Consider the following 13261-nt stretch of genomic DNA (forward strand, 5'->3'; position numbering starts at 1 on the left):
GTACATGAAAATACAACTTGTTGAACAGTGATATTATATAATGGCTGACATTATATAGACCCTTATTCAAGGGAAACCTTTAATACAACACCGATTATATTATTGTCATTGGCTCTGTAATATCTCTTGTGTGTCAAATAATGTCAGAGTAAGAGGCATACATATTTTATGCCAGACATTACAAAATTTCATAAATATGAAAATAATTGGATAAATAAAAAACACTTCCTCTCCGAGCAGGATCAACCTTACAAATAATATGTTTTTCTGATGACTTTTTTATTCAAATACAGCACATATGTACTTGCAAAAGGTAGTAAAAGCTAAAATCAAGCGGAAAACACATTTCTTTATGTTAATGCGAGAGAGTGTTTAGATACAATTTTTTTTAAAAACATTGAATGTTGTTTACTAGTTTCTTGACAATCTTAAAAGTAATAAGAATCTGTAAACTACGGCTATAAAAAAAATCTCCATTTGTGGTGAAGGCTCAACACCTCGGCTTTAATTATGTTTAATGAATCCTTGGGTTAGGGATTTTTATAATTAAACCAAAGCAACGTAATAATTATGTATAGTTCTCTTCAAAAGCGATGACACAGAAAGTTAAAATATATCTCCTCTCATGTCTGTATGAAGAACATAGTTTACGATTCAACAGTAATGAAGAACCTCAAATAACCACAAGAAAAAGATTGATTTTGTTCGGCATACATTAAAACTAACTATCTTCATACCACTAATGATTGAATGATGTAAAACACAGCACAAAAATTTTGAAGACCCATTCCAAACCCCTCAAATGGAGAAAAGACTAACCAAACAAGACTTCTATAAGTTGCAATTGGCATAGAAGGGAGGTATTTGTACTGTTTCGAATATAATTAAAAGACACAAACATGTTTTGTTTATTTGATTTAGTCGTCAACCAAATCAAAATATGTAACTATCAAGGATTGGGTGGTTGAATTAGAAATGAGCAGGTAACATTGCTCCAATGTTAGGCGATAGATGGACAAAGTCCTAGGAATAAAATACGATAAATGGATGAATGATTTTCAAAAGTATATCGTGAGACACATCATAAGAATGGAGGAGAGGCAGTACAGTCTATGTCCTGCAGTGGCCTTACATGGGCTAATATTTAAAAAGCAATTTTTTTAAATGCCAATAAGGTCGATTTATTACACATATAAAATATTTAATTGCCTGACAAGAGAAATGTTATCGGGGTATACATAACAGTAGTCTGATTCTGTAAATAAATTATTTTGCTAATTAATGTGTATCCTATGAGCGGGAATGAGAGCGAAATACGATTTTTATTGCCTTAAATTGAGATGGATACATGAGAAAGGAACGAACTTATGAAACAAAGTTTTGACAGAATTAAGCTACAGATAACCCGGTTAGATAAAATAGGACACCATAATGGGAGTAGATACAAAAGATTCCATTTTCATTGATAAAAGGAAGAGCACTTTATGATGGTTTGTCAAAATTTAAAAAAATGACCCACAATATATTACAGATCCAAGGACCTTATTCTGATTACCTATTTATGAAAGATTTATTTTTCTGTCATGAATAATTGTGTATTCTTCATTTTTAATAAACCACTGGATTATCTGTTTATTTCTAGGTACCAATTTTGAGTCGACTGACTTATTTTCAGGATAAATAACATTCTAATTTTGTGTGTGATACGTGATACCTAACATTACCAAGGGAGAGAGACAATATTTTTTTTTCAAAAACAACTCGGATAAGTGAATATGATGTCAATTTTTAATTTAAATACTTCTTCTAATTTTTCTGATTAGTAACCACTTTTAATGACATGTACATTTTGTGTGCCCATATATTTATCAAAATTCTATCCTAAATTTTAAAAATATAAAATGCAGCATCCTGAAAAAACTTTTTAGTGCATAATAATAAAGTTATCGTTAACAATTGCGAAATCTCTATTGGAAATAATGACCGAATTTGTTAAAGATAAAGGAGTTGGCACTTTAGTTGACTTTATAATTCAATTGTAGGTGCATCCATTTATTAGGCTGTATCAAATGAAAATCTTAAATTTGTTATAAATTTCATGTTGTCATAATTTAGAAAAAATCATTCATTTGCATGTTTATTTATAATAATTTACGGTACAATGAGGAAGTTCAGTGTTTTTTTTTTCTTTTATTTATTCGTTAATAGAATATTACACTAAGCCCAAATTCTTTTTTTTCTTTTATATATATATATATTTTTTACAGTATACATAAGAGGTAAAACAGAGTATTAAAAAATAAAGGATAATTACATAGAAATGAAATACATATTAACAGTAAAAATAGTAAACTAAAAATCCCACAAAGGCATGGCCTGTTCGTGGGTATACAAGAAATGTTTATGAATTTTTGCTCCTATAATAAATAGACAGTTTTAATATTTATTTTTTATAAATCATATTATCAGCGGTTTGATTTTTTAAAGTTTTTTATTTCTTAAATAACTCTGCGTGTGACGTCAGAGGTTGTTCTCTGACAGTTCTTCCGATTGGTTCGTTTACGGTGACCAAACCGGATATCCTTCAAAGCTCTCATATCGTTGGATGGTTCATATGAACCAGTGACGTCGTTCAAAGTAGTGCCTTTTTTTTTTTTTAAATATTATATTTTTTGTACATTTTCAAGAAATTTTGCAGTACAATTTAATGCTCTAATTTTTACCGCACGTAAGAAAACATTTTTTGTATCCAATTTCCCGTAGGGCTGAAGTTCCTCATTATACATATCAATAGCAATGGTGTAAATTATTGTTCAGTAAAAAAAATACTTTTCAGGACATTCAATGAGAAAGTATAGTTGTTTTTTTTTTATTTGTTAATATACTATCAAACGAGGGCAAAATTAAAAATAAATAGGTATTGTATTATCATCGCTATAATTTTTTTAAGGTTTTGTAATTTTGAAATTACTCCGCCCGTCACGGTTGTCATTGGTGAATTGTGCTGACATTTCAAAGTAGAACCCCGTAACTGTCAAAATACACTAAACATTGAAAAAATGTCTACTCGGAATCCGGAAATCTATCACACCACATAACAATGCTATAGTTGAACTATAACATGAACTTTAGACATTTCCAAGTAGTTTCTTTTTATTAATACATTTTTGATAAACTTCGCCGCATAATTAATGCTAATTTTTACCTTATGTATAAAAACATTGTTGATATAAAATTTCTCATAGCACTGAACTTCCTCACTGAATTTGTTTAGAAGTGTTGTATATAAACATGACTTTCTAATGTGATACAATTAATACGAAGTTCACTAAGGATAATTCAAATAAATATATTAGATTAAAAACAATATTAATAAATTTTCCTGCTGGTGACGTCCACGTCCGCATAGGGAAAACACTCAAATCCATCGTGACAAGTATCTATAGGCACCTTAATTACTGTCATTTTACAATGAATTTTAATTGGTTTGTCACCTTCAGTATACCTCACAGATCGTTGCCTAATGTGGTGTATTTTATTTTATTTTTATTTTCGTTTATTCAGGAAACATACAGTACAGTTACAAAGTTTAATATTTTACACGATTGGACTTAATTCTAATGGACCAGTGAAGTTTCCATATTAAAAAGCAATTAAATGTAAGGTTAATTATGAAAGTATAAAAAAGAGAAGTTGATAATGATGCTACCATCCCTTGAGTTGTGATACCACCTGTCAATCATTTTGTGAAACTCAAGGAACACAACTTCCACACGTGAAACCAACCATACAACTCTTAGAAATTTTATTACACTTTTGAGGTTTTCATTTGATATACCCTTGTATTTATAAAATTTTATTTTTGTGTTGAAAATAATTATGGACATGCCTGAACCAAAGTTAGGTTTTTCTGTGTTTTTAAAATTCTCACTTGTTGACAGGTTTGCAAAGTTAAAAAAAACGATTTTCCAAGGAATGCGTAAAAATGTTGACACGGGTGTCACTCGTAAAATGCCCGTTGTTTCAGAGCTCGAAGCTCTGAACATCGAAACTAGTACGTTCCATAATACACGGCGCAGTTATCGTAGTACCGGAGAAACACCATCAGGCTTTATTAAAAATATTAAGTAAGTTTTGAGGTCACAATTATTTAAATGTTTCATTTGCATGCTCTGAAAAACATTTTCCTCTTCTTTTTCAATAGATGCGAATCATGTTTATTTAATTTTTTATGCATGACTTTCAGATATTTTCTCGCGTTATTCGGCAAATGGAATGATCAAAATTTCGTACATGAAAAGGTTTTCTTTGATTTAATATTTTATCCATTTACTATGCAGCTTGCAGTGCAGTATCTAAATTGAATACTTTAACCCTACCTGTTCTTTTTCTTATTACTTCTAACATCTTCCTTACCGCTTTATAAAAAAATATATACACCGTATTAGAGCAACTTTTTACTAAGATTTTTGGAAGTTGTGTTTGTACGATAGATAAAACAAACAATAATTAAGCTTAAAATTAGATTTAATTTTCAATTCAGCTTAGCAATCTTGCTTCATGTAACAATGGCTAATACTAATCTCAATTTCTGCAAACTTTGCAAAATATGAGTTAATATTATAACTAATATCTGCTTGTTGGAGAGGAACAGTTGAGAATCAAAAATCTTAATCTCATTCTCCACAATCGGAAGATATTGCCACTTAGAAAAGGATCCATTACGAATGTTACATAAGTTCATGAAATAAATAATAATAATAAGTTAGTGTGTATAAATTCATGAACACTTAAATATGCTGTTGTAATTTGCGTGCTATTTGCGATAAGGAACATGTTGGTTCTTGTTTTACTCAATGTGATTATTTTACCATTCTTTCCTTGATGTTATTGAATGTTTGCTTGACTTATTTTTACTTTGAATCATGATAATAATTAGTATTCAAAAATTTTTAGGGCCTCTCTACGCCGTGGGATGGCATTTTCATCTCCCGTTAAAAATCCCCCCCTCGTAAAGAGTCGGAATGTCTCCAGGGACTCGAGTCCTAATCCGTACGCCCATCCACCAAGCAGCAAAGTTGCTGTAAGTCTTTTTTATATTTTAATTGTGTTCAATTGTTTGCTTCTGGATATAATAGTTAGTGTATTTGACTAGCATGCATAAGGCCCCAGGTCTGATTCCCAACACATCAACATGAAACATTCATTTAAAAAAATGATTATTCTCTGAAATATTTCATAATCCCTGGGTTGGTACTTGAAGCTTAAGACTGGTCATCTAACCTTTATGTTATAATCAATGGAGGTAAGGTTCAATTGTAACATAAAAGTATACCAACCCAGATCTCCATACATCATTAAGTGCAGATAAAGGAATAGGCAAACATGGCACCGACTTTAGATGGAGTAAAACATACTTGGAATAGCGACCCAGAATAGACAAGTGTTGGCAGGCCACAGGCAATGATTTACAGTCTGATGATATAAGACAGGTTGCAAGAAATGATTGGATGCGGTTCGCTCAAGATAGGGAGATGTGGAAATTTAAGGGGAGACCCATCTTCACCATTGGACACAAGAGGACTGATGATGATGAGCATTGTTATATTGTGATTATGTATTATAATGATTATTTGTTTATTATTTCATCGTTTACACCTCTGAATTTAAAAATATTTATCCAGGAATTCAATGCACATTCATTTATGAAATATTTGATACAAATAATGTTGGTTTGTTTTTATTAACCATCAGCAAATTTTTAAGTACAATGAAAATATTGGAATTACATTTTTATGTAACTTATTATACGCACATGCCTTATTGTACAATTACCGGATACATATATCAAATTTTGTAAATGAATGTTTCAAATTGGGTTTCGCTCGGTAAGGTATTCGTATAGAAAAAACAAAGTTAAATAAACATGTACTCATTTGTCAAATAAAATATATATGAATTAACTATGTAAAACATTACAGTCTCCATCAAGGTCTACTCCGAATCCTTCTTATCCTGTATCCGGAGGGTCCGGTAATCTGGATAACCAAAACTTTCTGACTATCCCCATGAGGTGAGGATTATACCAAATATTCACATTATTTTTATTTTACTTTGATAATAAAGTATAGTTATATTTAAGTCATTTCACCGATATGTCCATACTGAGAACACAATTTATATAAACATAAATAAATATATATGTTTAACTACTAAATACAAGTGTGTACAGAATACACAATACATAATATAAGTAAACAAGTACATTATTAGAATTACACTTTGATTTTAAAAATATTTTTTACTAATTGGTCAAATTAATCCCAATAGTATCAAAAATGATTGATTACTTGAAAACTTAGTTTTATACGCCATTTTGCTTCACTCTTAACGTTCTTCAAAGAAACACCTTCAAGTTATGCGAGGATCAAATTTGAATGAGTTATTTAAAAAAAAGGACAATTATTGCATATCAAATTGATATTACCTTGAAACATGAACAAGCTTCATTCTATTGTTTTAACAAACTAGGAGCATATTCACCTAAATCTTACCAGTTTGCTTTAATCAGACACCACCGCTAATTCTTAGATATCACAAGCTTACATAGAAATTATTTCTAAATTTATTTATCTCTACAAACTATAAAATACATCATCTGCCTTGAGTTTTTTTGTTCTATTTATATAATCAAAATTAAGATACACTTTAAGAGGATACGCGGTCTTACTTTTCTTCTTACAAACATAGTTTCAGATTTTCTCCCTGGATTACGGCACTAGAGCAATGATTTTTTTTTACACACTAGATATTTACAATGGGGGTGCATCTATCAATTTGCTTTTTTGATAAATTGTTTCTTATTGGATCTAGGACCATCCAAAAACCCGTACGTAGACATACGGTATATAAAATGATAAATAATGTTGATAAACTGAAAAGGTACTGACACTGAAGATTTTACACTGATACTTTTACAAATAAAAAAAAAACATAAAAATCGGTTCAGGTTTGAGGTGCGGAAATCAGGACAGCAAAACATCGATTTTGTTGATTTAATTTATGAAAAATCAGTCTGTCGTTCAGTTGTCTTTTTTTTGCACTGTTTTGGGGAGGCATCTGCAAAAGAGTGACAAAAATACATTGTTCAAATGCCTATTTGTCAAAATTCTTACCTACTGCGTATCCTCTTAAGATCACACACACAGAACGATGAAGAATACAGTTTCGTGTGTGAAATAGAACCAGAATTCTGGTTGAGTGTTTTCAACCCGATGGCTACTCTTAGGTATCTTAAAAAAGAAAATCAATAAGTCCGCGACGTAGTGGTTTGGTTGGCACCTTCGCCTACCACACATGAGGTTTTTGGGATATGATCCATTGGAAGATTATCCCGATTTGCGATTAGTTAATTGGAGTTATTTAAAATTATTTCTTCTTCCCCCCGACGTTCATGACAGCTCGGGAGAAAGCTTCCATATCCTGAGCAGTGCGAAGCAGCTCCTCAACAGTTCTAATCCTGGTCCATGCTCAGATGTTTTGAAGCCAGGAAAGCTGTTTTCTTCCGATCCCTCAAGCTGAAGTATTGAATATTTATCACCTCTCAACACATGGCCAAAATATGATATCTTACGGAGCTTAGTGGTGGTAAAAAGTTCTCTTCTTCGTATTGGCTCTACGTAATACTTCATTGTTGGTTATCATATCGGTCCAAGATATTCTTAACATTCTTCGGTGGATCCGCATTTCAAATGCTTCAAGGCGGGTTATAATATTGACCGTACAGTAAGACAGACCATATACAACATTTGACCATTCGTTGTCTCAGCTTAAGGTTTGTTTTATCGCCACAAAGAAGATTTTTCATTTTGTTAAATGCTGTTCAGGCCATTTCTATTCTGCAAAACAAGACTTAAAGCTTGATTCCCGGGAAGGCCGACATAAAATATTTATTTTAAATAAGGTGTTGTGCTGCATAATTCTACAGTCCTTGGACAGGCATATGATTTTAATGTACACACTTATTATTTTTTTGAATAACCCGTTTATTAATTGAAGGTCTAAAATTGGTACACCAAATGCGGTGTAATTCAATCATCTGTTATACGAAGGTAAGGTAATCTGACTCTTCAGGTGCCAGTCCATAGACAATGAAATAATGCAGTTTAAACAACCTTCTAAACCAATATTTCACATTCACCTGAACAAGAATCGAACCAGGACCTTATGAATGGAAGGCAAACGCACCAACCACTACACAAGCGAGGCGGATTTATCTCCACTCAATTTCCTTATTCAGGATTTTCACCTGAGAGCAGCATCGAGTCAAAAACACTCATCTAGGATTCTGAACTGTACTCTTCATCCGCCTGGACAAAAACACTGCTTCCTTACACAGATTATAAAATTGTTTTTAATGCTTTTCATATTTACAAAACAAACTCATAGTTTTTATATCTGTATTTAACTAATTTTTAACAAAGGCTTAACATTAAAAATAATAGACTGCCAATTGAAATGTAATTTTTTAAAAATAATTAAACATATTAAATTTGTAAATTAATTGGATAGTTTGTTTTTTCAAAGTTATTGCAAAATGTTCAAGTTATTACAATTTGTTGTAAATATAGGTTTCTTGATAGGCACTGCCACGGGAAATTTGGAATGCTGTAAAGGACATACAAATACGTAGTATGTTTGCGATCTATTTAGTGTACTAATTTTGAAGTATGCGCTAGTATTAGCATAATTAAAAACCAAAGTAATCATATTTACATACTTAATTTACGTATCATTCCGGGTTGTGGTCCTGCAGTAGTGTCACAGACCAAAAGTCCAAGATCACGCCCCTTTCTACCACAACTCGGTTCCCATTTACCAGCACAGTTATTTATGACTAGCCGAAAATTCCTCCAAAATATGTTTTTTTTTTTACTAGAATTTTAAGAATGTCAATAAATATTTTTTTTAATAATCAAAACAGGATTTTGCTCCTATAGCTACTTTGCATTTGTCCTTTACCTAATTTCATGTTTACTGTCGTGGTGCTATTTTACATAAATCATTGAAGGCAATCCGTCTCCGTGTAAGTCAAACTTGACCACTTTGAGAGAGAAAAAACATTTATTTCAATGTGTGTTCAGTAAAATAATGGCAATATTTTTTTTACATTTAAATTTTCATTTCCAGTTCGGTATAATGTTTATTCTTGTTATTATTATTATTATTTATGTACTTACGGACATTTTATTACACATTTTTTGAGATACATGTCCCAACTCCATGGGACTTAAAGTCCTGTGTTGTTACTAGCAAAGTTTGAATATATTTGCCACCAAATGGCATATCTGGATGACTCAGGTCGTGATATTATATACGCAGTGATGGATTGCCATCAACGATATGTACGATGCTAATATCACATATTTTTTAATTTTTACAACCTTTTAACGCAACCATATATTAATTTAGTACTAGAACTTTATTGATGCAGAATTAAAATGAGAAAAAATGCGTTCTATTAACAAAGTTATTTTAGATAATATTAGTTTTTCTTAATTAAAAAAATAATTTGCATATTTGTTTTTAATCTAAGTGATAAATTAACTGTTGAATTTGAATGCTAAAAAATACATTAATTATTTACTGATGTAAACTAAACAGTAAAAATCATGTTACTGAACACTGACTGTCAAATTTTATAATTTCTAATAATAAATACTGCAAAAATAAATTGATCGTATCAGTGTCAGTGTTTTGTTTGCAATTCATTTCGAATTGTTATATTTTATTTCCTTCCATTCCGTAGCCTTATGTTGGTATCAGAGCCCCAACCTGAAGATCCTTAAGACAGCCAAGGAATAGTAAGCTTTTGAATGTAGGTATTCTAGAAAATATTTCGTTCTCTCTGCTTGTTTGACCAGTTATATAATGAAATATTAATATATAACAACAAGAAATATTAGGTTTCTTAAATATGATGGGCCCAATTTTGTATGTCTTTATTTCATGCTGAGAACTTGCAACAAATATAAAATAAATTTCTTTTAATATTCACATTAAAGTTAACAAAAATAGAGTTTGTATAAATGTTAAATGTGACCTCCTTTGTCTGAACAGCAAACATCTATTGGATTGCTGGTCTCATTTCAAACCTGAATAAGCGTGTTTTTTCTTCTCAGAGATATCCAACTTGCAATCCGTGATATCTATGACAAATGCTCTTTCTCATAAGAGATTCTATAATGAAACCTTCGGACCTACTCTGGCAATTGATTTGTAGATCAGTTACATTCAACGAATAAATTCAGGAAATATAGTTATATGAAATCGAATCAACAACTCCTTGCGTTGGCGCATATTATCAAACCTATGCAATACTTTAAAAGTTTTCATATCAAAATCATACATACAAATGTAAATAGTCAACTTTAACACAATACTGATGTCATAAGCAAAAAGGCAGGTTTTTTGCAAAAGTCATATAAGCAATATGACACTTTTTATCATTTGTCAACTTTATGCAAATAAAAAAAAACTGTAAATAATCATAATTAAAAACACAGTTTGTCAATTGTTTCTAAAGCATACAACCTGTTAGTCATATCTACACTGAGTTTTTGCTTATGGATCTCTAGATATTGTGTTATGGCTTAAAAAACATTATATAGTTTTTCATACTGAAATATTTTTTTAATGCTCATTACTATATGTATACCAAATGGTTTGTAATTTCTTGTACAACTCGTTTCGTAATTTCTGACTAAAAATGCCTTTTTGCTTATGACGTCAGAATAGTGGGGATGTTGTGCACTTGTTATTTGGGATCAACATGGGCCATGCTCTCTTTTGTACTTCCTGTTGTTATATATTAATTTATAACGGACATTATATTTTTTATATTTAGTTTGGTAATTTGATAAATAATATTTGTGTGCAGGTAAGTGGATAATTTGAAACATTTTTACGTAGTTTTGAAATTGATGTATGTAAGCATAGATATAATGAGGATTTTCTCAACAGCAAAATTAAATTATTAAAATCATAATTCAAAATGAGACAGATCAGATTTGTTTTCGTTCACTTCTAAGAAATATAATATGTGTATTAATTAACTGGGTCGAGTTTAAAAAATAACATTCCTCTCAAATACAATCTGTTATAATGCGGCTGTCAAAATTTCAACCAATTTCAGTGTGTTTTGGCCCTGTGAGACCATTTGCAAGTTGTGCAGTTTCATGCTATTGAAAAAAATGGATCAAGTCGAATATCATTATTACTTTTTGAAAGAAAAAACAAGTTAAGCAAGTCATACAGAACCAAAAGACGGTGGACAGCTGAATTCAGACGTGGTCGTCCAAACATTTATGATTAGCACCGAACTGAATGCCTGAATAAGGTCACAATTCTAGAATGTATTGGAAAAATTCACCATATTGCTATGGTTGATCCCAAAGTGAAAGTGGCCGAGATTGTGGAAATGGTAAACATCTCAGCTTTTGAGATGTTGTGAACAAGTTGAGAATATCTTGCACAAATATTTGCATATAAGAAAGATCTCCGTCCGATAGGTGCGGTGATTACTTTACGGTCGACCAAAAGTGGCAGCAAGTTTGCGGTTCAAAAGCTTGTTTGAGGCTTTTTAAGCACAATCCTTGCTAGTTTTTGCGTTGATACACCACTGTCCTCGATTGATGGATGGCAAAAATTACTGAATACAATCATTTGCAATAAAAATATTATCTTCCATCACAATAGTGCCCTAGCTCATTCATCCAGGGAAACAATGGCTAAATTGAATGAATTAAATTTTGAATTAGTTTCTCATCCACCTTATTCTCCGGATCTGCCCCTGTACGACTCTATTTGTTCCCAAATTCAAATAAATTGCTTGGTGGAAAGCGATTTGCACTGAATGAGAATGTTCAGTTGAAACAGAGGGCTATTTTGCAAAGTTGCCAGAACCATATTTTCCACAAAGAATAAAAAAAACTGAAAAATTGCTGTATTCGTTGTATCAAACTAAAAGGAGACTATGTTGAAGGATAAAATGATTTTTGTCCCTGGAATTGTGCTTTTCATTGTTACTTATTATGATCCCACCTAGTAAAGTTATAAATTAATGTCCCGGCGCATAGTCATTTAAAAACATCATTGTAAATCGTTGCACCTTCTTTCGAGAACAAGAAGACAGACCAAAAAATTAAGTCACTACTTTCTCTATTTTATCAATAATGCCTTTAGAAGTATTCTAAATGTGTTTTTGCATCTGTATTTTGATTTCCATTTATTTACATACTTGGATACAGTTAATTTCTAGAAAAACTATTGATTGCCAGCAAACCCTAATGTACCTATTTATTGTTTCTCATTTTGTCATTAATTTATTTTCATATTTAATAAACTAACTTAAGCTTCTCTTCTATATATGCATTTGTTTATTTACTTTGTCTTTGTTATTTCTATCCTGTTATGTGTTAAATTTTCTGAACCCTTTATTTGGTTTGTTTTAAAACTATGTGTATTTCTATGAAGCTTTGTGTAGATATTATCTAATTATAATTAATAATACTGATATAGTTTTAATGCGTTTATTGTTTATGATTTCAGCTCGGACCCCAATCCTTTAAATATTTTCCAACGTTCTTCTTCAGACGCCTGAAGACTTCACTGAACCGCTATGGAAAATCCTGAATAATGTGTCGATCCCTGCATTGGGTCCCATCATTAGTTTATAAAGCCCTGGAAAATAATTTACATTATTGATGTAAATATTTCATTAAAAAACTACCAACGCGAATACAATATGTCATCATACATCTCACGACATAAATATTTAATTGACAAACTACTGTCAGGAATACATTCCAATATGTCGTCATACATCTCATGACAAACTACTGTCAGGAGTACTTTCCAATATGTCATCATATATCTCATGAGATAAACTTGTAATTGACAAACTGCTGTCGGGAATGCATTCCAATATGTTGTTATATATCTCATGACATAAATATTTCATTGACAAACTACTGTCAGGAACACATTCCAATATGTAATACATAATGCATGCTATTGCAATTTGATTAAGATACAATTTCACAAAAACATGCCAATGCCTATACTTTTTTTGCCTCTAAAATATCAACAATTTCATCAATATTTTCCCGTTAATTAGAGGTAAAAATAGTCTTACTGCTGGCATCAAATCTCTTTTTAGTGAAGCATGTTTATGTCGCTTGAGATTGCCCCTGTGCATACA

General features: G+C 31.2%; 1 protein-coding gene across 1 annotated transcript in view; it reads left to right on the forward strand.

The window, feature by feature from the left end:
• Positions 1-12773, forward strand: part of LOC148274653 (uncharacterized) — a 246872-nt gene extending 234099 nt beyond the window's left edge. Inside the window, exons 23-25 of the mRNA XM_088236825.1 lie at positions 4957-5083; positions 5982-6073; positions 12610-12773. Of these exons, the coding sequence (XP_088092951.1) occupies positions 4957-5083; positions 5982-6073; positions 12610-12661 (271 nt within the window). The 3' untranslated portion in view covers positions 12662-12773. The remainder of the gene's footprint in view (positions 1-4956; positions 5084-5981; positions 6074-12609) is intronic.
• Positions 12774-13261: the final 488 nt, after the last annotated feature.

This window comes from Micrasema longulum, unplaced genomic scaffold (genome assembly GCF_059751315.1).
Source record: "Micrasema longulum isolate JH-2025_06_02 unplaced genomic scaffold, ASM5975131v1 h1tg001611l, whole genome shotgun sequence".
Classification (NCBI taxonomy): Eukaryota; Metazoa; Arthropoda; class Insecta; order Trichoptera; family Brachycentridae; genus Micrasema; species Micrasema longulum.